The sequence below is a fragment of the Perissodus microlepis genome, chromosome 5 (genome assembly GCF_051167445.1).
Source record: "Perissodus microlepis isolate ML-2025 ecotype Zambia chromosome 5, ASM5116744v1, whole genome shotgun sequence".
NCBI lineage: Eukaryota > Metazoa > Chordata > Actinopteri > Cichliformes > Cichlidae > Perissodus > Perissodus microlepis.
Genome location: NC_140465.1, coordinates 1,495,587 through 1,522,498, shown reverse-complemented (window position 1 = coordinate 1,522,498; position 26,912 = coordinate 1,495,587). Strand labels below are relative to the sequence as shown.

At 41.6% G+C, this 26,912-nt stretch overlaps 1 protein-coding gene across 1 annotated transcript; it reads right to left on the bottom strand.

Moving 5' to 3' along the window:
• Positions 1–6,277: 6,277 nt before the first annotated feature.
• On the bottom strand, positions 6,278–25,970 carry lamb3 (laminin subunit beta 3). Its single transcript, XM_084927317.1, has 22 exons — positions 25,814–25,970; positions 24,973–25,127; positions 21,937–22,051; positions 19,092–19,165; positions 18,785–18,976; positions 18,338–18,401; positions 18,044–18,237; positions 17,204–17,324; positions 16,558–16,746; positions 16,303–16,458; positions 15,572–15,765; positions 14,840–14,936; positions 13,328–13,688; positions 13,119–13,225; positions 12,819–13,030; positions 12,339–12,545; positions 12,087–12,231; positions 11,709–11,916; positions 11,269–11,410; positions 11,007–11,183; positions 7,901–8,048; positions 6,278–7,507 (listed from the first exon to the last, which is right to left on the bottom strand). Exons 1-22 carry the CDS (start codon positions 25,836–25,838, stop codon positions 7,368–7,370), a joined length of 3,423 nt encoding a protein of 1,140 aa, XP_084783443.1. The 5' UTR covers positions 25,839–25,970; the 3' UTR covers positions 6,278–7,367.
• Positions 25,971–26,912: the final 942 nt, after the last annotated feature.

Genomic DNA, 26,912 nt, shown 5'->3' with positions numbered 1-26,912 from the left:
TTATGGAAGCAACACATTAACAAGAGAATTCTGAGTAAAACCAAAGTTACTTTCCCTAGTAACTAGTTACTTTGAAAGTAACGAGTAACTTGAAGTAACTGAGTTACTTTTGATGGAAGTAACTAGTAATGTAACTAAGTTACTAATTTAAAGTAACTTACCCAACACTGTTTATTTGTAAAAAATGTTTGGAATCATGTATGATTTTCGTTCCACTTCTCACGTGTACACCACTTTGTGTTGGTCTTTCACGTGGGATTCCAATAACATTGATTCATGTTTGTGGCTGTAATGTGACAAAATGTGGAAAAGTTCAAGGGGGCCAAATACTTTTGCAAACCACTGTATATAGAGAAATAGCATAGTTTCATTTAGCCAGAGTGTTAGACTTCTTTTCTTTTTTCTACACTTAAAACAAGAAACTATTTTTTAATTTTTCTGCCTTATCACCTAAAATGAAGGAGACCACAAAGCTCTCAGCTGGCTCTGAACCTATAATCAAGTTTGCATGATGAGAGCCAGCTCACAAGTAACAATTATTCTTACTCAGACAACTTATCAAAGAAAAAATTAGACAAAATGCATAAAAACTCAGCACATGACACAGAGAACAACAGCCACCAAAATAACACAGGAAGGAGGACACAACTGAAGGTGCTGTTCTTCTTTGTTCTCTTGGCACTTTAGAATAAACTTGTGCTTCATCTGCATTAGTAAATCATATGCCTAATTACTATGTGCTACTATGATCCACAGGTATGATCACAAATTTATTTATTTATTTATTTACCTTTCAACCCAAGAAAACAACAAAAAAACAAAACATAACAAAACATATTGCTGGTTTTGAACTCTACCTCAAGAGACAACGCAGGTGTAACAGAAGACACAGTCATAGCTCAATATGTATAGAAAATACTTTTATTAACCAGTTTCTGTACAGAATCACCAGTTAATTGATTTAAATTTCTATCTTGACCTTTACTGGAAATCATTAATCTGGTTTATTGCCCTATTCTTTCGAGGTATTCAGACAGTGTTAAATTGCATACACTGTTGTGTAGCTCATTTTTTTTCAGTTTTGCTACAAACACAAAGCATGTCCCCTTCAGACTGAGTGATAAAAATAAATAAGTTATTAAAGATAATTGTATTATTATTATTATTATGATATTTTTTCAAATATCAGCTCGGTGAGTGAACTCAGTTTGCCTTAACTAAGTATGAGCATGTTTACCTAAAAGTGTTGGCAATGGCAATATCTGATTCACAGTCACACTGGTCAGTACACCAGAAACTGAGTGGATGATTTTACATATGGACAGTGAACTATACTACTCCAAAGCTATGAACGCTTCACACACATGAATCAGGATGCAAGTAAAGCTGCTGCTGCAGACAAATCAGTGAGAGAGAAAAAACTGTACTCTAGTTTAGTGTTAAAAAAATGCTCACAGACAGCTGCATGCTGGAGCTAAATAGGCTATAGTAGCTCTGTTTCCCTTCCTGCGATGTGTTCTCATGCAGTTCCTGCTCTGAAAATTAAAAACGAACATGTCTCTGTGTAACTGCTTGGAGGTGATAGATTTAATTCAGCTTCTGTCATGGTCCCTGTGCCTCACCAGCTGATCCTGTATTAGGCAACGTGTTTTGTTGTTTTTTGCTCTCTCCTTCTCTCTCTCTCACCTGCCGGGGCCCCTGGCCCACGCACCTGCCATCTCCACACCTGCTGCCTATCTGGGTGATCGCAAGGCCTATTTAAGACGGCAGCACTGTGTTACTCGTCGCTGGATCGTTGAGCTATCAGCGTCAGTCACGCTGCCGTTAGTGAGTTCAATTCTGTAAAGTTGTTTCCGTCTGTTCGTCGTTAACTCTAGTTTCTGTGTACAGATCTACCCCGGACCTTTCCCTGCCTGCCTGTTACCGTGTGGACGAGTGAGTGGATTTGTATTACCCCGCTGTGGAGAAAGGAGAGAGATTCGTTGGAATGTGTCTGATAGTGATGGCCAAATGAAGCTTTCTGAAGCACTGAAGCTTGTATTGAAAAACGGTTCATTACTCGAAGCTTTTCAACACAATCCTCTCTGGTGACATCTGGTGGCCAAAAATATGAAGAGCAGCTTGAATCCACAAAATAAAACCAACTGCTTCATTATGGCTGATTCTGTCTGATATTGGGCCACTGATGTGTTGCTTTAAACATGTATTTTTTTGGGGGGGGGTTAAAAAAATGTGGTTTATTTGTTTAATAAATAATCTTGACCAGTAAACTCTCCTTGTTCAAACATGCACCATTGTGAGGTCTTTCTTTGCTTGTGACTTCTTGATGTTGGTAAATACAATAATTGAAAAATACCACATTACATATAATATACATATGATAATGTACAACACATTATGGAGTATGCTTCTGCTGTGAGGTCCCGCCTCCATGCGCTTGTGCAAGTGCTAGACGGGTATATTTATAAATAATATTATATTAGGGAAATTTTCCCAGACATATTTTTGACCTGGGGGTAGAATTGATTGTGAAATGGAAAATGCTTATGAACTTGCAAATTAAAAACATGATGCATTTAAAATAACCCTTTTTCATTTTTATTTAAGAAGAGAATTTGTTCCACTGTGCGATGGCCGAACCTGTTCCTTTTCGTGGAGATAATTTCTCCTGCCTTAAGGAAAATCCCTTCACATGGCACAGAGGAGGCTGGAGTGCAGAGAAACTGGTAGAGATGCAGTTATACAGTCTACCTGGGCCCCACAAACTATCAGCTAAAGAGAATAAATAGATTAAATTGCTGCACATTTGGCAGACTAACATTTTCAGATTAATTAAACAATAAAATATATATTTTTATAACATTACATGTAAAGGGTCAAGTGGAAGTTTTTCTAAAGTTATTTAATGATATTTATATTATGAAAAGCAGATTTTTGACATTTTAAGTTTTTCCTGTTGTCAGATAAAATAAACACGCACAAAACAAAAGCAAACAACAAGAACACAAAGCTGGAAAACCCACCGGATTGACAAAAATCAACTCAAAATACTCCCACACAACAGAACCTCCTCTATTCCTCGCTGGCTCCAAATCTCTCAGTGGAATGATCAGTGGTTCGCTATCTGTCACCATCAAAACGCTCCACAAATCCCGCGAATGATTCACTTCCTTATAAACCATTGAATCAGATAACGAAGCTATTAGGTTCTAAACGAAGCTTCGGACGTCACTGATCACGTGACTCTGGCCAAACGAATCAAGCTTCGACACAGTGCTTCTGAAGCAGTGTGTTGATTTTTTTGACACACGCAGCGAAGCGTCAGCTTCAAGCGGGCCATCACTAGTGTCTGATTTCCGTCCTTCCCCTCACATGCGCCGGAGCCCTGGACCCCCCTCCCCTCCCTCCAGCACGTTGTAAATAGTGTCACCTGGTGTCATTTGTGTTAATAAACTGACTGTCTACTCTGCAAGGATTCCCGGTCTGCACCTGAGTCCATTAACTAAAACGTGACAGCTTCTCCATTTTCCATTTAACTGTTGTACACAGGGTTTAGCACAATAGTTTGTATAGGTTTACCCTATATTTTAACAATGTCTCATAATAGGATGACAGGTTTTCAAGCAGGACAAGTGCCTCTATGCATTTAATTAGTTTAGCTATTTTCCTTATTTGCTTCATCTCATATGTCATTTTACCTAATTTGACCTACCCAAAGCTTGATGCAGACTACTTCTAGCAATTATCCACCTTACGTCATAACCGACTAAGGTGTCTCCACATAATTATTATTTTGTCGTCATTATTGCTGTTATATATTTATATAACAGCAATAATATATTGCAATATTTCATTTATATTTTATTTTGTATCCACCAAGGGCTGCGGGTGATCTGCAGTTTCACCCTTTCCCAAGTTGGAGACATTTTCCTTTTCACACACTGTCCTCCGCTGAGTGATGACAAACCTTATTACATATAATAATAATAATAATAATAATAATAATAATAATAATGCATTTTATTTGAGGGCGCCTTTCAGAAACCCAAGGTCACCTTACAAAAAAAAATTAATAAAAGGAACAGTAGTCATAAAATACATAAAATAAGTTAAAATTGCAAAACAGAGCTTGACAACAGATAAAATCAGCACTAAAGCGAATAAGCCAGTTTAAACAGATGTGTTTTGAGCTGTGTCTTAAATACGGAAAGGGAGTCAATATTTCTTAGTGCAGGAGGAAGAGAGTTCCAGAGCCGAGGAGCAGAGCGACTGAAAGCTCTGTTCCCCATAGTGATAACGTGTGAGGATGAAACAGTAAGATGAATAGCAGATGATGATCTGAGAAGGCGGGAAACAGTGGTGATATGGAGCAGGTCACACAAATATGCAGGAGCAGATTTATGGACACACTTGTATGTAAGAAGTAAGATTTTAAAATTTATCCTGGCTTCTACGGGCAACCAGTGAAGCTGCTGAAGAACTGGGGTAATATGAGCTCTTGACGGAGTGCAAGTTATGACCCGAGCTGCAGAGTTTTGAAGAAGTTGGAGTTTATGAAGGGACCTTTTAGGGAGACCAAATAAGAGGGAATTGCAGTAATCAATACGGGACGTAATAAGACTATGGACAAGGACGGCAGCAGCATGGGGAGGAAGGAAGGGACGGAGTCGGTTAATATTACGTAAGTGGAAGTAAGCAGACCGGGTTATGTAATTAATGTGAGACTGGAATGAAAGAGTATTATCAAGTATGACACCCAAACTCTTAACCTGAGGGGAGGGAAGGGTGGGAGAACGTTCAATGTTAATGGAAAACTGTGGGATTTGGATAAGATAGATGGTGTACCAACAAGTAAAACTTCTGTTTTATTACTGTTAAGTTTGAGAAAATTGGAGGAGAACCAGGATCTAATCTCAATAAGACAGTTTGAGAGGGAGGAAGGTGGGAGGGATGAATTGGGTTTAGAAGAAAGGTAGAGCTGGGTGTCATCGGCATAACAGTGAAAATTGATATTATAATTTATATATTTATATTTTATTATACATCTCTCTATTTCATTTAATATGAAATATTAATCATTTACTTTGTTACACTCTAGTCATTCTAAGCATGGTTTTCATCCCAGCTATGTTTCATTATTAATACCAGTTTACAGTTGATATTCTTGCTATTATCAGTTTGAATACATTACAGTTAAGCTCTAGTTTAATTCAGCCTTTTGTTTATTTTACTTTATGCTTCTTGCATTTAGACTTTTTCAATTCGGTCGGGTCTATTTCTAAACCTTTTCAACTTTAAGTCCTACTTTTTTTTAGGCTAATAATACAATCAGGTTTCTATGATCTCTACTTTGGTATTTATTATTCTCTTTTACTCAATTTTTCACCAACATTCTAAATACTTTGTGCTGCCGCGAGCAAAGTTCTGCATAAACTTCCCGTCTCACTCACTCACACGAACGCACACACACAATAACACAAAATAGGCCTATTGTCAAACACACAGTTCAACGCCGCGGACTTCTCAACGTCCCACAAAGCGGCGGAGAATTTACTCCATACAGTACCCCAAAAAGCAGCCTGTACCTCGTCCCCACAAAGCGGCGAAAACACTCTGTACATCGTCCCACTAAGCGGCTTTGTACTTCCCCCAACACAGCGGCGACGAGCCCCTACACGTGACACTGGGCTCCACACAGTCCCAGACTGTGGCTTTGTCCCACACAGCAGTAAAGACTTCTGTTTGTCATCCCACACAGCGGTGAAACAAAAACAACACAGTCACACGGTTATAGAGTCGCCCTCTTTCAACTTACTTGGTGTTGTTTTGTGCGCAGTATGGGCCTCGGATCCCGTCAATCAGCATTCATCGAGGAGAAGAAAACAGACGCTATATCACTGGACTGGCCATGAATTTACGTTCCAGGTCTTTTCTGCAGGTGTGCCTATGAGTCCTGGCTGACGTCAGACTTCGGCGCATCGTTCTCCTCCTCGGTGAATGTAGATTTTGGAATCCGGCAATCGAAGGACCAATTTATGTTGGGTTTATTAAAGTACAAAACCCCGCTGGAACACAAGACCAATAGCTGCATGGGTTTGTGGCTCACGGGGGAAGTCAGCCAAAGTTGAGGAAAAGATTCCTTCACCTGAACTCAGCTCACTTTTTTCTCTTCCATTCTGTATTATGTTAATGATTTTGTTACGATGTTACGATGGATGGCATTTTTTAATGAGCTTAAATTACATTTTGAGTTGAATTCACTGATACTGCAGTACTGATGATGGTGAGCCTTTATTTGTCACTACAATGTTACACGTACATGTCGTACACGTTATTCTGATGTTTCCCAACTGCTCTTGTTAAAAAAAACTGAACTCATCAAATGACACAAGTTGATATAAAGAATAGATTTTATTCCACAAATGTAGTGAAATACAGTTTTTTAAATTATAGAAACAATTAAATACAGCCATTTAAAACAAGCAAACAACCATTTTCTCACTAAACCTGTTGTGTTCCTGTTTGTTATGCATGAACAACAGATTCAAATCAGTAAAGAAGGGAACATTCAGCCTTTATCCACTTTGGAAAAATGCAGTGTTGCTGTGAACATGAAACTTTGTTGAAACAGATTGCAGATTAGTGATAAATATACAGGCAGCAATATGACTCTAGAAACCATGAGAGATGTGACTGGCACAAATACAGGGTAAGGTTACATTCAAATAGGACCAAAAACATCAGCTTTGGTGTTCATGATGCTGAAATTCATTTTCATTAAAGCTTGTCGAATGTTTCTCATTCAAAGGCAGCTGGTACAGCGCAGGTCTGAGTAACCTGTACATGCTGAAGTAAATTTGGTCTCTAAGCACGACGACATCAGAAACAGCAGTAGAAGGTACAGTGAGAGTTGTTATACTGCATATTCATACTTATACCTATGAATACTGCGTCTGTACACCACCACAGGGTATTTCAGATAATCAAAGTCTTTCATGCTGTTATTCACCTGTGCAGGAATTACATTGTCTAAAACGTAAACTCACAAAATTTTAAATTTGTGAGCTAGTTTTATTGTTTCTAATCTGTCTGTCTGATTTATTTTGATTTTTAATGACAGCCTCTACTTACTTATCTCGGAGCTCATAGTTCTTGTGAACAGCCACTAAATATAAATTTATCATTTGGGATCAAATCTTTCAGCTTTTTAATGAGCAACATGTCGCGTGCAGCCATGAAACTGCCTGTCAGTCAACTGTCCAATTACTTTTGAGTCTTTAAAATAGAGAGTATGTATAAAAATGGTTGTAATTCCTCAGACAGTGTTATATTACAGTTACATACTAACTGCACTGCTACATGTGAACTCAGCCCTGGCAGGTACTGAGATCGTCAGCTTTTTTACGGAGTTGTGTCAGAAGTTTTTTAAGTTCGACATCGAGCTGTTCAAGCTTTGTTGATTTCTGAACTATCTCGTCCTGCAGTCTTTGGATGGAGTCGGCTTTTCCTAGAAGAAAACAAACACAAGGAGCATTACAGGGAGTGGGACACACTGTCTGTGTCAGGACCGTAGAACTGTATTTCTGATATATTTAGTCATTAGAGAGCGCCACACAGAATGTCCACAGAAGCAAAATATTAGACCACCAAGTCAGCGGGGGTAAGCTCATGGTAGGAGCACGCAACAACAAAGTTACCTGTAAAAATTCAAACTGAACTGTTGATATGAAAACTTTCATGCTCCCAAAATCACCTACTTTTACATGCTAGTCAAGTAGCTACTTACTAACCTCACAATCAACACTTTATGCTTTATGACTAAATGTCCTACTTTCCCCAATGAACTGAAGATGCATTGAGTGAATTTTTTTTCTTTTAGTGGAAATGTTGGTTTAATTACCGTCTAGAGCCTGCAGCATGTTTTTGGTTATGTTAGCCAGAGCTCCAGCATCCTGCTGCAGTTTGTTCAGTCGATCCGTCTCACCATCTGTCCTGGGAACATCTTTCTCTTTAAGATGGTCAAGGTGCTTCTCCAAAGTCAACAGGTTCTACAAGTACACACATAATATGGCACTCAGTTGTGGCCTTCTTATTCTTAATCCATAGCGTTTAATATGATGTTGCCAAACCTTTGCTTCAAGTCTTATAGGAAGACTTTCCACAAGGTTCAGGAGTGTGTTTATGGGAATGTTGACCATTCTTCCAGAAGCACATTACAGGGAGTGCAGAATTATTAGGCAAATGAGTATTTTGTCCACACCATCCTCTGCATGCATGTTGTCTTACTCCAAGCTGTATAGGCTTGAAACCCTACTACCAATTAAGCATATTAGGTGATGTGCATCTCTGTAATGAGAAGGGGTGTGGTCTAATGACATCAACACCGTATATCAGGTGTGCATAATTATTAGGCAACGTCCTTTCCTTTGGCAAAATGGGTCAAAAGAAGGACTTGACAGGCTCAGAAAAGTCAAAAATAGTGAGATATCTTGCAGAGGGATGCAGCAGTCTCAAAATTGCAAAGCTTCTGAAGCGTGATCATTGAACAATCAAGCGTTTCATTCAAAATAGTCAACAGGGTCGCAAGAAGCGTGTGGAAAAACCAAGGCGCAAAATAACTGCCCATGAACTGAGAAAAGTCAAGCGTGCAGCTGCCAAGATGCCACTTGCCACCAGTTTGGCCATATTTCAGAGCTGCAACATCACTGGAGTGCCCAAAAGCACAAGGTGTGCAATACTCAGAGACATGGCCAAGGTAAGAAAGGCTGAAAGACGACCACCACTGAACAAGACACACAAGCTGAAACGTCAAGACTGGGCCAAGAAATATCTCAAGACTGATTTTTCTAAGGTTTTATGGACTGATGAAATGAGAGTGAGTCTTGATGGGCCAGATGGATGGGCCCGTGGCTGGATTGGTAAAGGGCAGAGAGCTCCAGTCCGACTCAGACGCCAGCAAGGTGGAGGTGGAGTACTGGTTTGGGCTGGTATCATCAAAGATGAGCTTGTGGGGCCTTTTCGGGTTGAGGATGGAGTCAAGCTCAACTCCCAGTCCTACTGCCAGTTTCTGGAAGACACCTTCTTCAAGCAGTGGTACAGGAAGAAGTCTGCATCCTTCAAGAAAAACATGATTTTCATGCAGGACAATGCTCCATCACACGCGTCCAAGTACTCCACAGCGTGGCTGGCAAGAAAGGGTATAAAAGAAGAAAAACTAATGACATGGCCTCCTTGTTCACCTGATCTGAACCCCATTGAGAACCTGTGGTCCATCATCAAATGTGAGATTTACAAGGAGGGAAAACAGTACACCTCTCTGAACAGTGTCTGGGAGGCTGTGGTTGCTGCTGCACGCAATGTTGATGGTGAACAGATCAAAACACTGACAGAATCCATGGATGGCAGGCTTTTGAGTGTCCTTGCAAAGAAAGGTGGCTATATTGGTCGCTGATTTGTTTTTGTTTTGTTTTTGAATGTCAGAAATGTATATTTGTGAATGTGGAGATGTTATATTGGTTTCACTGGTAAAAATAAATCATTGAAATGGGTATATATTTGTTTTTTGTTAAGTTGCCTAATAATTATGCACAGTAATAGTCACCTGCACACACAGATATCCCCCTAAAATAGCTAAAACTAAAAACAAACTGAAAACTACTTCCAGAAACATTCAGCTTTGATATTAATGAGTTTTTTGGGTTCATTGAGAACATGGTTGTTGTTCAATAATAACATTATTCCTCAAAAATACAACTTGCCTAATAATTCTGCACTCCCTGTAGTGAGGTCAAACACTGAAGTTGCACAAGAAAACTCATAGTGTGAGTTTTACTCATTCTGCACCAAACTCACTCATGCTTGTGTTTATGGACCTTGCTTTGAGCTCTGGTGCACAGACCATCTCCCAAGTGTTCTCACAAAATAGTCCGAAATGCATTGGCATGCTGAAGCAGGAAGAAGTCCTTCCACTAGAATTAAGGGGAGAACACAACTCCTGAAAAATAATGGTACACAATAATTCCCCCAAACTTTACACTTGGCACAGAATTCCTCTGGCAGTCACCAAACCCTGCTTTAGAGCCTTTTAGCCTCGTGCTTGACACCACTGCATCCAACGCTTTGCATTGTGCTGGGTGATGTCAGTCTAGGCTGCAGTTGCTCAGCCATAGAAACCCAGTCTGTGAAACTCTGTGGACTGTTCATGAGCTAATCTCACGGTCACATGAAGTTTGGAGTCCTGTAGTGATGAACTATGTGCTTCAGCCTCTGCTGACCTCACTCTGTGATTGTACATGGCCTACCACTTCATGGTTGAGTTCCTGTCAGTCGCTTCCGTTTTTTAAATACCACTAACATTTGGAATATTTAGCAGTGAGGAAATTTCACATCTGGACTGGTTGCACAGGTGACATCCAGTAACACGCTGGAATTCACTCAGCCTCTTAAAGCGACCCATTCCTTCAGAAATGTTGGTAGAAGCAGTCTGCATATGTGATGCTTCATTATATACACAGAAGTAGAAGTAATTGGAAGACCTGAATTCAATGACCTGGATGGGTGAGGAAATACTTTTGCCAATATAGTGTAAATAGGAGCTAAATAAACCTAGCTACAGTTTAATTTGGCCTACCTGAAATGTGAATTCTTCACTTTTATTTAAATTTGTAATTTTAAAAATATAAACAAATACTGACAAGAAAGCATTTTCATTACATGTTAGCGACAATCTGTTACCGAAGATATCCACGACTTTATTCAGCAGCATGAAGAACAACGACCCACAAAGCCCAGAACCAGTCTGCAACTCAGCACATTTACAGCTGGCTGCACTGCAAAAACACACTATGAGCTTTCAAGTGTGCGGACACTCATTATATTCATTTATATTCACGTTTACAGATGACTGATAAATGCAAATAGAAGCTTACACTGGGTTCTTGTTCTCTCTTCCTTATTAAAGTCAATGCTCGTCTGTCAGTCTAAAGCAGCTACAGCAGATCTTTTACCTGATTTCCAGCAGCTGCTTCTTTATCAGCTTTTTCTGCATTTTCCCGTGCATCTTCAGCCTGCTGACCTCCATCCTGCAGCAGGTCTCTCAGCTTTTCCAGCTGGGGTTTCATTGGCTTTATCAGTGTTGCTACATCGTCCAGAGCCTTCTCTACTGGCACCAGCTGGTCTTTGGCCTGTATGAAGAAAACCCATCCAAACTCAGCCTATAAGCAGTTTTTATTGTAATAAATAGACCATTGTTTCATCTACGCTTTCTACCTTAGTAAGGTTGTTATTCAAGGTCTCTATGACATTCACTTTGTCTTGCAATTTGTGTTCCAGCTCAGCAAGGGAAGGGCTCACTGAGGTGAAGCCTGCCAGCAGCCCATCAACATCAGCCTTCACACCCAGTGCTGTGTCCCTGCAACCACAGAAACCATTAGTTTGAAGGACTGATGGGTAAAAACGACAAAAAATAAGGACTGGATTAAAACAGTCTGGAAAAACTAATCTCTGATTAAATGTAAGACACTAATACTCATATTCATGAAGACATAGACTTTGTTAGTTCTGCATTAGGGAAATTCACGTGGTATAGCTGTACAAGCATGTGTTCGGTCTCTAGCTTGGTCTGTACAAACAGTGGGAGCAAAGCTGATAATTCTTTAAAAAACGGAGCATCTCATTCAACAGTTTGACAGTGAAGTGCGAGCATCAACCTGGCATCCTGTGCATCCTGTAGCAGTTTCTTGGCTGCATCTAACTGTGGCTCAGCTTCCTTCAGCACCGCTGTGCTGTCTGGTAGATTGGCTGTCAGATCCTTCAGCTCCTGCAGCTTCCCTTTAAGCCCTGCCAATCTGGGGGGCAGCTTGGCATTCAGGATCCAGTCGCTCACCTCCTGGACATGGGTCAGGTTAGCGGATGGGTCTGGTCACCAAAATAGGAAAAGCTAGAGTTTAGTACTGGAGCTGGAGTTTACACTGTGGTGGTGTTTAAAGGGTGACTGATCTCAGCATCACCTTCTGTTACACCCAAAGAAGTTTCACCCTCCATCTCAAAGTGGTTCCACTCATCCAACAATCCTAAAACAGTCGTACCTGACAGGAAGTCTTTGAGCTCTTTCACAACGCTGCGTGTCTCATTTAGGTCGTCTTCGAGTTTATCTCTGGCCTGCTGCAGCTTACTGGACAGCTTCTCTGTAGACTGCCTCACCTGATTGGTTATCTCCTGTGTTTTCTGCAGCTGTGCACACATTGACATTGAATAACTACTTGAGATGTGTAAACAGATTAAGAATGACTTGTGTGAATAACAAAACTCATTATTTGTATGTAGCTATAAGTGTCTACCTTCTCTGCAGCATCAGTGATCCTCCCAGAGAGTTTGTCGAGTCCTTCCCTCACATCATTGGCATCAGCGTCTGCCTTCTTGCTCAGAGGCAGAGCGCCCACACACTTTCCCCCCTTTTCACAGGGTGCGTCTCCCCCTGGTGTGCACAAATCTCCAATTTCACACTGGAGAGGTGTGCAGGACTCGGAGTGAACACTGCCACACACCTGAAAAACAGAGTTAGAGGTGGAGGGCAATGACGATTACTAGTCTGAATGACAGAAAATGAACTTTCCATGCACTCCATCTCAGGACAAACAAGAAAGATTATGATTAATGGCCTGGATCATGCTCACACTGAGAAATATGACACATATGCATATGGATGCTTATTTAAGATAATGATCTTTCAGTTTTACTCATATGCTGCAAGTCAGCTAAACAGTAGATGAAGAAGTTTTTTTTCTGAAACATAAAGCAAGATCAGTCCTGCTAGTTACTTGTTTGGCAACAGGAGTGAGGTTGGGTTGGGAGGCCATGCTGTTGTTCAGTTTATCCAGATCTCTGGTGTTGGCCGACTGTACTTTGCTCTGAATGTCCTCAGTTTTTTCTCGGACAACAGTTGATTCCTTTATGGTATTTTTCCCGGTCTCAACTTTTTTGGTGGCATCTGTCGAGTTATTGTAGGCGTAGCTGATGGTGTTAAATGCCCCTGCAAAGACAGGAAAAGTCTGTTGTGATACAAAAATAGTCATCAGTCACATCTGTAGAATTGCAGCGAATGCTTAGTCTTTTCTGACCTATGTTGGGACTGGCATTGTACACCAGCAGGTCCTGCAGTTTGTCCAGCTCAGAGTCCAGACCAGGAGTTTTTGTCAGGGGTGAAAGGTCATTATCAACCTGGTACCTGGAGATGATATTAACAATGAAAAAACAGTGTAAGGTGATTGAATTTAAGGGTGATTCATATTTGTTAAACCTAGAATTAAGTTCTTCAGCAGTTTCCCACCTGAGCTTCTTCAGCTTAGAAAGAACATCACGTGTATCAGTGATGGGTGAGAAGGACATGGAGTCCTGGATGGGTTTCAAAGTGGCCTCCAGGTAACTGATGCGGGGCCCAAAGTCAGCGCCGCCTCCAGACAGAGACGATAATCTGGAAGCAAGTTTCGACAGGACCAAGCTGACATCCTTTCGCTGAGCGTTTAGGCTGAAGAAGCAGGAGGGACACATCTCACAGTCAGGGAAGGAGTCGCAGCGGTCACGACTGCAGGAGTCGCAGCGAGCTCCAGAGACGCCCGGTCGGCATAAACAGACTCCCGACTGCTTGTCACAAACTCCTGGGAGGGTTCCATTGGCGTCACAGTCACAGGCTAAGACAGAGGATGGTCATACAGATCAGTTACAAAGCGTTTTTCAAAATGGAAATGTTGTAGACATTCAGCCATGCTCAGAGGGCTTACATCAAATTCTTTTTAAATTTGGGCTTTTAATGATTTCTTTGAACTCTTCTTTTTTCTCGGGTGGATTGATTGTGTTTCATTGTCCTGCTGTAACACCAAGTCGTGTCCAAGATTCAACCATTCTATTGATTTGAGGTGAATTTGAATAACTTTTAGACTTTTATCTACTTTGTACAATCTAACAATACCACTGGCAGTGAAGTAGCCCCAGAGTATGATTACAGTTGGTTCAGTGTTCTTTGGTTTGAGCGTCTCACCCCTCCAAACATATGTCATTGTAACCAGTCACAAGCTCAATCTTTGTCTCATTTGACCAAAAAACTTATCTCCAGAAGGCATTTGGCTGAACCATGTGGGCAGCTACGAATGCCAGTTAAACTTGAGTCCATCTTCCGTGAGAACTTCAGTGGCTTTGCTGTGGACAGTGATGTACCAGCAGCTTCCAGTTCGCAGCAGGCTTGAGGCTTGTTGGTTCCTGGATTATTACTGAACATCTTAATTTCCCCTCATGTAATCTGCAGTTGTTTTGAAATAAGTCCAGCAGACCTCCCCAAGTTGTGCAGATCTATAACTCTCCTTATTATGTCTTCAATGAATTCCTGAGACTTTCCTCTTGTTCTTGGTCAGCTCATGATCACTAACCAAAGTCCTGCCTTGTCAAGTTAAAACACTATCAGCACCACATATTAAAAGATACGAGTGAATGTATGTAAATATTTCTATCAGCCTGTTTGTATCATTTTGACCATACATGGATCTAAGAACGAACTTATTTTTTAAAGTTATTAAAGATGTGCAATCATTTCATCTTGGAAAAAGAACAGTTCAAAGAAATCATTGAAAGTCAACAACTACCATAAAAATGACGGGCTGTTCACATCTTTGTAAGTGAACACACTTTGAAATTCAGCAGTGAATCATAAATGATCTCTAATCCATGCTGGGAAGCATGGATTAGAGTTTTCTCTCTACCTTACAATATTTTACCATTACCCTTGTTGTGATCTGGCACTAAATGATACTGAACTGAAAGAAAACTCCCAAACGAGTGGTGGACTTACGCTGGCAGCCTTTCAGAGGGTCTCCATATGTGTTATCAGGGCATTCTGTACATGTTCGGCCTCCAAAGCCTGATCTGCACTGACACTGACCAGTCAGCTGAACAAAAACAAGATCATTTCATTATTTTCCAGAGAAGACAAATGAACTCGATATAATCTGTGATGATGATACAAAGACAGAATATTTGCACCCTCGCTACAATCACATCTCATACCAACACCAGTACTTTCTAAGTCACACCAGGTGTAAACAACTTTTCAACTGTAATTTTCAGGAGTGAAGATAAACATAATATTGTTAGTCTTTGTAGGCTCTCGGTCATCCAGGACTGGGAAAATTCAGTTTTTAGCTACATAAACAAACAGTTGTAGACGACATTTGAGGGTCATTAATAGATTTACCTTTCGCCTCTGTCAGTGCGCCCCAGGGCAGCTGTGGCTACAATGTAGCTGCCATCACCAGTGTGTGAATGTGTGTGTGACTGGGTGGTTGGCTGAATGTAGTGTAAAGCGCTTTGGGGTCCTTAGGGACTGAGTAAAGCGCTATACAAATACAGGCCATTTACCATTTAATGAATCTTTAATTCAATCAATAACTATATTGTAAATGCTTTAAAAACAAACACACTTTTGACTGCTCTGGATGGAAAGAGCTGGATACACACATTTTATGTCTTAGGCTACAGCATTACAGCAGCTGATGGATCTCACCGAAAGGCCTTTGCGTCATACCTGATCACAGGAATCAGTGGTTGACCTGGTGGCATCACAGCCGCAGGGTTTGCAGGTTTCTGACATGTTTAGCTTCCAGTAGCCTTTCACACACACGTTGCAGGTAATGCCGTGGAAGTGGGGATGACAGAGACACTGGCCAGTCGAAAGATCACAGACGTCTGAAAGGGAGCCGTGTGGAGAACAGGAACACTCTAGAAAAGAGCAGAGTCTGATGGAGATCTGCATGCTTCAAACATTAAATTAAATGATACTAATATTAACATCTGTATTCTTACAGTATTGATATGAAGTACTATATGAACATCAGTGAAAGTTAATATAGTTTACAGGCTTTTAATTAGTTTCAGTAAAAGTATAACAATAAAAGAAAAGAGTTCCATGTTTACTGAGTGGTAAATGGACTGGTTCTTATATAGCGCTTTTCTACTCATCTGAGCACTCAAAGCGCTTTACACAACTTGTGCATTCACCCATTCACACAAGCACATCTTTCTAAGTGCTTCATAGGTAACATTCACACACATTCATACTCCGATGGATGCATCGGAGAGCAATTTGGGGTTAGTATCTTGCCCAAGGATATTTGGCATGTAGACTAGGGGAAGCCAGGAATCGAACCACCAACCTTCCGATCAGTGGATGACCTGCTCTACCACCTGAGCTACAGCCACCCCTACTGAGGTGCAGTACCAAGCTAAGCTTCAATGTGTAGGTGTTAGGTGACTCACTAGTGCAGCCCAGAGGGTTGGGGGAGCTCAGACCGTAGTATCCTGTCTTGCAGCGGTCACAGCGGGGACCCTCTACATTCACTTTGCATTGACAGGATCCTGTGCTGTCATCACACCGGCCGCCGTTCACTGTCCCCTCGGCACTGCAGATACAGCCTGGCGCCAAATACATCAACACGGTTTATCCACAAACGTTCAGTGTGACCTGCAGTCAGAAACGTGGTACACAGAAATGTTAGGAGGGATTTCACTTACGTATGCAGGCATCAGGACGATCCATTCGACTGCGGGGGTTTGGCTGGTATCCTGGAGCGCACTGGTCACACTTTGGCCCTGTGGTGTGGTGCATACAATTTTCACACACACCTCCACTCCTCTGTCCACTGGCCTCATACACCGCCCAGTCAAACCGGCAGCGCTGTGCGTGGTTGTTACACTCACAACCTGAGGACAAGACAAAACATAACATACCCAGATAATTAAAATGAAGAAATTTAGGGATTAATAACTTTATCTATACTTTTTCATAAGCTGGGCTTTGGTCTATGGTGAGCCAGTATGCACATATTCTTATTATTTACCTTTAAATACATCTCACAAATGATTACAGCTAGAGATTACAAGAGAGATTACAAGAGAGATTACAAGAGAGATTACAAGAGAGATTACAAGAGAGATTCCATCGAGCGGGAGGAGGTGGCCAGGGAGAAAGAGCTCTAGGTTTCTCTGTTTAGACCTCTGCTCCCCTGACGGGAACTTGGATATTTTGATCCTTTGAAATAATTTATGTCACACAAAATTTAAACACACACACACACACACACACACACACACACACACACACACACACACACACACACACACACAGAGTTTGGATTAAAGAGTCTGTAGCAGGTCCTACGTTTGCAGGCATGAGTGTTGCCTTCCTCTGCAGGTCTCCAGGGCAAATCATTGTAGAGATCAGCACAGCGCTCACAGTTCACACCTGCTGTGTTATGCTGGCAGTCACACTGTGCGTTCACCTGCCAAGATCAATGAGCAGATCAACAAACTGGACCAACACTATGTCGTCACGCTAGGAATAAGCTGATGGTCGATAATCGGCGATAAAAGTCTATTTTCACAAGCACACCCAAATACTTAAATGATCACTACATGCACACATCACCACAAGCCAAAGTACGATCAGGAATCCTCACATCCGTCAGTGTGTCCACGGGGGAAACAATCTCCACATAACATATGAAAAACCACACCAAGGAAAACCACAAGAAGGAAATAAGGTCTCCAAAAGTGTGGCGTCATCGAAACATTTTTTTATTTTCCCTGCAGACGTGCTGATGGATGTCAGGTTTTCCCTGAGCTGGATAGCTGGTCGAGGAAGTGGATGGATGGATGAATTTCCAGTGACACAGTGAATAATTAGGAACGCACATCCAGTTAAAGCAAAAACGTCTCTGTAATATTAAAATTGTTTTAGAGGCTTTCCACTATAATCATTTTGGTTGATGTGTGTTTTGTAGCTGTGTTGCTGATGATATAGTCCTCACTGTGCAAAAGAACCTGCTTCTATCATACACCACAATGGCATCCTGACATAACACAGAGTAACCATTAGGAGCTTACAGTAGGACTTCTGTATTGAATCAACAAATAAAGTGACCTGACTTTATTTGCTTACTGTAAACCTTTCGAATGACTACCTGGGACCATGAAAGGGTAAAATGCCCTGCATACAGACCTGTATAGTACTGGGCAGAAGGTTACTGCTGTATCCTTGTGGCAGACATCGGTTAGCATGTCCATGGCACATACAGCTGCCCATCACCTTCATCTCTTTCAGGGCGTAAAACCTACTGAGACTCCTGCCTGGCACATGAGGCACATCACCCAGCTCTGTGAATCTCACCCTCAGCCCTGTTAACCCAGACACATCTGTAGACAAAATAGTTATGAGTCACTGAACTACACACTTAAACTGGATGCAAAGGCCCGTGTTGATCCATGGAACTGTTAAGGATGTTATAAAACTTACCTTCAATCTTTTGGCTTTTGGGAGCGGCGACGTAAGTGTATTGACCTAAAGGACTGTACTCAATCTGGGGAAGTGAAATGCATATATATTAATTCTGTACACAGATAGAATATCTTACATTGTTGCAATACTGCATTACATTTATTAGAAACCTTTTGTTGATGCCATTCCCACTCAGAAAGATTCAAACAGTCTGGTATGCTATGTATTTGTCTATTTATAAAGGATGAATCAAATATAAAAATAAGATCTATGCATTTTAAATATAAATGAATAAAAATAAAAATAAGAAACAGAAATTTTGCTGTTCTGTTTCAGGACTAAATGATGTATTTAAGGATGTACTTATATGTAAATGTATAAAAAAGAAACGAAGAGGAAACATCATCATTTGGCAAAAATGAAGGTGAAATAATTATTCCGGAGCAACAGCAATTTCTCCCTTACTGTGTGATCTTTATATGGATTTGTGTCTGTAGGGGGCAGTGTGTAGCAGTATGTCTGGTCCATAGCAAGAGGAACTCTTGTGGATACGCTGGGAAATGCTTTTTGACAGTTTGTTGCCATGTAGAGGGTGGGCTGCCATGTTTTGCCGTTGTCCAGTGTCCTCTCTATGACCAAGGCACTGGGACGAGGACCCTGCAGAGAAAGAAACCCAGCAAAATAAAGCAAAGTAGCATACACTCTACAAAAAGTCAAATCACATGGATGCATAGAACATTCATTAAGCTCGAAAGGACAGACTGTGTCATACCTTGAAGTTGAGTACCAGATTGTCAAGCTGGAACAGGTTGTTAAGGTTGAGCTGAAGGGTAACTGGACTCGTCTCTGCAGGAACAGAAAGCAGAGCAGTAATGTAGCGTATGTGTAAGCTCAATAACAAAGATCTGTAATCAGTCGTCTCCCTGCTTTCCTGAGTTTTGTTCGCTTTCCTGTTCTTTACATCACTACCGCTTTCCCACACTGTCAGTCCCAATACTGTCATCATTACTCTAGTCCAATCATCTTCCTGCCCACCTTCTTTCACCTCTTTTTGTCCTTTTATGCTCAATCATCCAGGTAAGGGAGTTCCAAAAAAGTTGATTCTGTTCATCTGGACGTAGCGTTTTCAGGTCGAGTAACGTTTTGTAACTCATCCAGGTGACTTCTTCAGTCTGAGCTGACTGCAGGTTTCCCACCCTTATAAACAGTACATTTGCATAATGACAGAAACTAGCACCAGTGAGTGACAATGGGCTGTGAGATCAGTTTCATTATCATTAATATGCCGTACCATTCGTAGAGCCCTTAGCTCCGGAGGTAGAGCAAGTCACCTACTCCATTGGAAGTTTGGGTTCGATCCCAGTCTGTTCCAGTCTGCATGCCAAATATCCTTGGGCAAGATTTTAACCCTCCGATGCATCCATCAGAGCATGTAAATGTTAGATAGATACTTACCCAGAAAGAGCATAAAAAACAATGTGAATGAGGCAAGTTGTGTAAAGCGCTTTGAGTGTTTAGATGAAGTAGAAAAACGCCATATAATAACCAGTCCATTAACCATGAGTCCCATTCACAGAGAGTTGGGGAATGGCTGCAATCACAGCATTGTAAGATGGTGACAGATGTACCCTTAGGCCCCTCCTCCATTCAGAGATGGTCTTTCCCTTTTCACGTAAATGGCCTCCTTGACTCCGCCCTCAAACCAGCGTTCCTCCCTGTCCAGGATGTTACATCCTCATCCTTGAAAGAGTGTCCACTGGCCTGTAGGTGTGAACAGACTGCAGAGTCCTGGCCTGACGAGGCGGCTCTTCTGTGTTGTGCCATCCTCTCAGCCAGAGGTTGTTTGGTTTCCCCGATGTATAAATCCTGGCAATCCTCCTGGCACTTACCAGCGTACACTATGTTACTGGATGATAGGGTGTGGCTAAATATTGGTGGATCTTATGTGATTGGATATCCAGGGGGAGAGGTGGAGACGGGTGGGCACTTGACAGGGTATGAACTGGAATGCCCCGAAGTGTTTTGGGTCCTGTATAGGGATCATGGGCCCTGCCAGTCAATAGCAACTGCAATAGGCTTCATGACTGAACTTGACGTTCCTTATTTCTTGTTAATAGGGGACATAGTTTTCAATTTAAATATAATGCACTTTAACTCTATAGCACCAAGATGACCCCCTATGAGCAAACACATGGTAACAGTGGAAAGAAAAAACTCCCTTTTAACAGAAAGAAACTGTTAAAAGGGAGTTAACAACCAGCCATGACCGACTGAGTTTAAACAGAAGGAGGTAGGACAAAAAACACACTGTAGAAGAACACACTGTTATCTAATGATTAACTGCAAAGTGGTCTAAAAACACACAGTAAGTGAAATGAGTTGAGTGAAGAAGAAATGCTCTGGAGATTCAGAGGGCTCAGGGTCACCTGATCCAACCCTAACTTTGTGAAAACAAAAAAAAGGAAAGGTTTAAGCCTAATCTTAAAAATAGAAACTGGTCACTGCTTCCAAAGAATACAGGCCTGAAAGCTGTGGGGTCTGTCTCCCATTCTATTCATAAATAACCTGGTAACCACGAGTAAGTCTGCAGTCTGAGAGCAAAGTGCTCTGGTGGAGCCTGATTAAAGCCTACCAGGAGTAACCCTTTTCTGAACTGTTTCTGTCAATAGATGCATTAAAGAGCAGCTTGGTGTACTCGGTATCTTGCCCAAGTTTATTTGGCACGCAGACTGGAGCAGCCAGGGATGGAACCACCAACCCTCCGATTAGTAGATGAGCAGTTAGTAGAGTATCTCCTGAGCAACAGCCAACTACAGCCACCTGATATTCAAGTGTTTCAACCACTTCGACGGCCACAAGGTGCACGTTGGTCATGGAAGTGGCAATCAAGATGCAATCAAGCCCTTAGTAATGGAGATCACTCTACAAACATTTGTGAATTAATGGGTTGCGTTCAGGAGCTCAGTGAATTCCAGCATGATACCGGGATGTATGCTACTTGTAGAACAAGTCCACACATGAAATTTCCTTTCCACACTCAACTGTTTGTGGTTGAGTTTGTGTCAAAGTTTCTCTTATATTACCACTCAGTGTAGACCACGTAAAATCACAGAGTGGGGTAAGTGAATCATGAGGAGTACAGTGCACAGAGGTTGCCAAATTGCTGCAGAGTCAATTGCTACAGACCTCCAAACTTCACGTAGCCTTCACATTAGCTCAAGAGAGCATGGAGAGCTTAATGGAGTGGTTTCCATGGCTGAGCAGTTGCATCCAAGCCTGACATCACTGAGCACCATAGAAAGTGTTGGATGCAGTGGTGTCAAGCACGCCACACTGGAAGTGTTCTCTGGAGTGACAAATCACGCTTCTGCATCTGGCAATGCTCCCAACTTTGAGGGAACACTTCGGGATGGCCCGTTCCTTTGCCATCATGACTGCTCATAAAGACATGAACGAGCTAGGTTGGTGCAGAGGATCTTGACTGGCCTATTTATTAAGAATGGGTCAACACTCAAGTTCACACGCATGTGAAGGCAGATTAGTACTTTTGTCAGTATAGTGTATTAGTTGCATTATGCATTAGTCCTTCTTTATGATTGCTTTCTTTCATTCCCCACCTTTCTTAGACTGCCACCATCTGTCTGGCCCTGAGGTGGACACGACATCCTGGACAGTGTGGGCCAGCTGACTGTTTGGGTTCCTGGAGTCACATGGACAACATTTCATCTTCCTCTGAAAGAATAAAAACACAAAGACATAAATAAACCTTTTGTTTTCCCACAAGAGATTCAGTGTAATGTGTGATGTAAGGACAGTGTGCCACTGAGCTGACCCTGAACTCGAGACCAGTGACTGGCCTCTGAATTCTCTGCTGTGCCACATAAGCTGGGTCACTGAGCAGGTAACAGTGAATTTCTAATAGTTCTAGCACCGAACCTTTGCCCGAGTAAAAGCTTAGTAAAACACAACACAGTTTATTTACTATATTGAATTAAATTCTCAGTCATCTGTAGAACCAAACATACATCCAAAGAATGTTGGACTTTGTAAAAAACAAACAACATCCAGTTGCATTGGTTTGCAAACTGTATATTTTATTTAATATTGAGTATTGGGATTTTTTACAGTGCTGACATGTGCAGTTTATGAAAAACTGTGAATGTACTGTTTATAGCTGAACATTTTCTCACTGACAGCTCGCACCACTGATTTCAGCAGTCAGTATTTATTAACACATCTCAGGAGGGATGGTGTCCCTTTACAGAACCTCTCTGAATCTTTTCTTTAGAGGCTGCTTGGCTGCTGATTGGCAAATGAAGGTTCAACTCCCTCTAAAGATTTTATATAGACTCGAGGTCTGGAGATTGGCCGGGCTATGGGACCGTGGGTTCAGGGGCGGTGCCAGGGGAGACTGGCTGACACAGCTGGCACTCTAATGCTGCCTTCTCTATTTAAGCAGCACACTGGGAGGACAGAGGGAGGAGAGCGAACAGAGTGCAGTGCAAGCAGTCAGGAGAAGGCTGGAAAGCACCGTGCTAATAAACATTCACTAATCTGCAATGCTGAGTGTACTGGGTCCTTATATTACAATAACTATAATGTTCTTCTTCCTTAGCCACTTGTTAGTGTCCTTGGTCAGATGGTTTGGGTCATTGTCACTGGAGAACTCATCCACGACCTCATCTCCAGTGACCTGGCTGAACATTCAAGATTTTTGGGTACATGGCCCCATCCACTGGCCCTCAATGCAGTGACATTGTTCTCTACCATTAGCATAAAAACAGCCCCAACGCATGTTTCCACCTCGATGCTTGACTGTGGACATAGTGGGTTTTTCTTAGCACAACTTGAGTTGATGGCAAAGATTTTGGGTTTGGTTTCATCTGACTACAGCATCATTTAGATGTTCACTGGCAAACTTAAGATGGACATATGGGAGCAGGAATGTAAGTGTTAATACTTCATGCACATATCATTTATTTGCAGGAAACCTGTCTTGGAGAAATAGACAGTATCTCTAAGAGGGGTTGGGAAGTGTCTTCCCTCCTTTTCCAGCAAATTTAAAGATGTTGCTGCCCCTATTCATAGAAATATTCCCTTAATTCACATTAAAACAGCCTCGGACTCTGCTGGCAGCTTTATAATTGTCTGGGGGCACGTTTATGAGGCAAAGATGGCTCTTGTAAATATGTATAATTAAATATGTCTTTGAACGTTGGTGTCTTCTAATCTTTTCAGTTCCCTCTGGGATCAGCACTACCTAAATGAATGTGTTTCCATGCTTTTCATATGTGTTTAAATTCATCCTGATCTTGCTTCTTCTCGCTTTTTTTCTAGAGGTAGGCAGTCTTATTTAGGATGTTATTTGGAACAAGAAGCCTCCTAAGGCTGTGCCGCTGAGCCTTACAGAGGCCCAGGGTTACCTAATCTCTTGTATTTTGGGGCAACAAATATGAGGAGCCTGAATTATTGAGTTGGATATGAAGCGTTCCCTCTATGATGGTTGGTTATGGAAGCGAATTGGGCTCATACGCTGTCTTTGAATGCCACACTGCGCTCACCTCTTCACTCTTCCACCTTGACTTACACAAAGAACACGATCGTGGCCTCCTGTCCACCCTCTGCCAGGGCTTTTCACAAACCATAGTTTTTCTCATCCTTCATTAGATAACACCTGGTCTACTGGGCTAAATTTGGGGACTTGTATGATTATTCTGTATTTGCTTCTTTTAGTGAACAGAGTTTTGCTTACTTCGAGTACCTTCAGCCTCGACACTTTTTCTGCAGCTCTTTTTCATTAGATACAAAATTTGACACCTCCAGCAGTAAAGTGGCATTCCTGGCTAGATCGGACTTGTTTTCTCTGATGACGCCGAAGGCTTTCATCGTCATGTGTGTGTCTTTGTGTGAACGCTGAAGTGCAAGGATACATTTAAATGGATGAACAGAGGACCACGCCTAAGACAGTTATTAACTCCCTGAGGCTAATCCAACATTGCCCATACTGTGATCTATGAAGATAAAGTAACATCAACACATCCTAAGTCTCTATGTTTATTTGTATATATTTTCTTATCTTTGTGTTTGTAGTGCCAGTGTCCTGTGCTGCCTTATCCCCACGCTCTGTGTTGTCTTTTCTTTTTCTTAGTTTGTGTGTTTCACTTGGTTTTACTTCCTGTTTTTGTGTTTTTTGATCAGTTGCTATTGTCATTCCCTCCCCTCACTGGTTGCACATGAATCTCATTTGTCCTCCTGTCTGTGACCTCTTCTATCAGTCAGCAGTTCTGGTTTGCACTGGTTTAGTTTGTGTACACTTCTGTTCCCTGCCTCTTTGCCTGTTTTCTGGAAGCCAGAGACACTTTGAGTGATTTTGTAGTTTCCACTTTTGTTCTGTCAATCCGATAATGTCACATATGACATTGTTGAATTGAAGCTGCTGCTTCTTCTTTGCGATCTTTGTTTTCTCTAAATCAAAAACTAAAGCTGAATTTTTGGACATTTTACCTGAAACGCTCTTAAACTGGAGAATCCTTTAGCTGCAGAGATATGCCTGGAAGTTCTCACTTGTTTGTTAAAGGGTGATATAAGTAGCGGCACAAACTTTCCATTCGCTCACAGAGATAAAATGCCCAAACAGGAAAGCACGCTCTTACCTGTTGGTACGGGGTACAGAAGACCTCTGAGCCAGTGAGGCCACAGGTAGATGAAGCCTGAAGTTGGTGAGCCCTGCCAAGGAGCAAGTCATCTGTGGGTGGGTAGCATGCCCCCCATGAGCAGTCATTTTGGGCGTGTGACAGTATGGCTGAGGCTGTCAGGAGGAGGGCAGAATGTGTACAGGTATGAATACAACACACCTAACTCTACGCTTTCTGAGGCTCTCAAAAACTTCTTTATTATTAACTGCTGTTCAAAATACATCTAAAATACAGAGTAACCTACAATAAAACTGTTAAATGAGTGTCATGCTGCTTTTGAAGCAGTAACAGAGATGTTGGTCTGCAGCTATCGTACTGTCTATTTTCAAGCCAAAGGCCGTCATTCTAAGGGACGAAACAACCCAAAGCTGTGTACTGGTCAGATGAAACCACGTACATGAAGCACATTGATGTTTGATTAAGGTTTACTTAGAATAGGTAAAATTATAAATGCATCTCCACATTAACCTGGTTATTCTTAAAGATGTACTGCAGCTCTACACAGTAGTTATAGGCTGTGTTTGTATCTTCTTACAGGATTTCATGACAGATACCAACATGTCTAACATCACATATTTCAGAGACAGACTGTCATGCACCAGCGTGAACATCTCCATCGAACCGTTCACTGCTACAGCTTACTTCCATCTCTTTAGTTAGTAAATAAAAAAGCTGCAGGCTTTCTATTTCAGGGTGTTTAGGAATGCTAACATGTTTCGTGCAAAACTGAAACTAACATCACAAACTCAGTGAACAGGAAATAAAGCAATAAAGCAGCAGTGAAAATGGGAAATCTCACCAGCCAGTAGTAAAAGTATTCTCATGTTGTGTTCCTCCTGTTAAAACGTCCAGAAGAAATAGGAGCAGCTGTCGGCAAACAAATACAGAAGACAGCTGGCTGCTGTGCTGGGGAGTTCAGCTCTGCTGTGGAAAGTTGTGCACTGCTTCGTGTTGCTGCCTTAAAAACCATTTCTCACCTGGATAGTGTGACACAGCGTGTGTCAGAGTCACGCCCTGCACCACCACTCCCTCCACTCATGAATCAGCACACACACTCACAGAGCCAGACACACACTCAATGAAAGTAGTCATTACTCATTTTCATTTAATTTATACATTATTATTAATAATAATAATTAATATTTATTAATTATCAAGTAATAAATAAAACTGACTTCAGGTGAAAGCTAAAAGTAGCAAATGCATTCTTTGTTTGTAAAGTTTGTGCAGCTATTGGAGCTGATAGGATGAAATATTAAAACGAATCATTGTTCAGACTCCATTACCTGCATTTCAGTTTTCCAACAGTTTGGTTTTTAATTAATTTAATTAAATATCTACAAGCTAATTCAGTTGCCTCTGCTACTTTGTGTTTAGTTCTCATTTCTGGCTGTAAACATGTAGGCTTGAGTGAAGGGTGATGATGACTGAAGTACCAGGACAGGGTATGGACATGGACATGGCAGCTTGCAGTCATTCGGTCAGTTCTCCTCTGTGTAGCCTGACAGTTTAAAGCTGACCAGCCTGGGTTGTGCAGTAGGGTTACCATCCTAAGCAGCGTTTGCATGGCTGTGTGTTAACTGCTATGTGTGCTGTCCTCTGAATCATCACTGTGTAGAAAGAAACAATAGCCTGAGGCCAGGTGAACATACACTGTGTGCTTTTCTTCATAGCCTCAGACACACTGACTAATGCTAACTGCAGGGTGTGTTTTCTGAGAAATCACAAACGCACACTTCCAACAAGCGTCGTCATGCCTGGACAGTTGCTATGGTTCTTTTGTTGGTAACCAGAAGGTTTTATATCTACATCAATCCCAGCCTTAGTTGCAGCAAGATGTTTCAACAAGTCCTCCAATCCAGACAACAATGTCAGTCTGGAGCGGAGGACTACCCTCC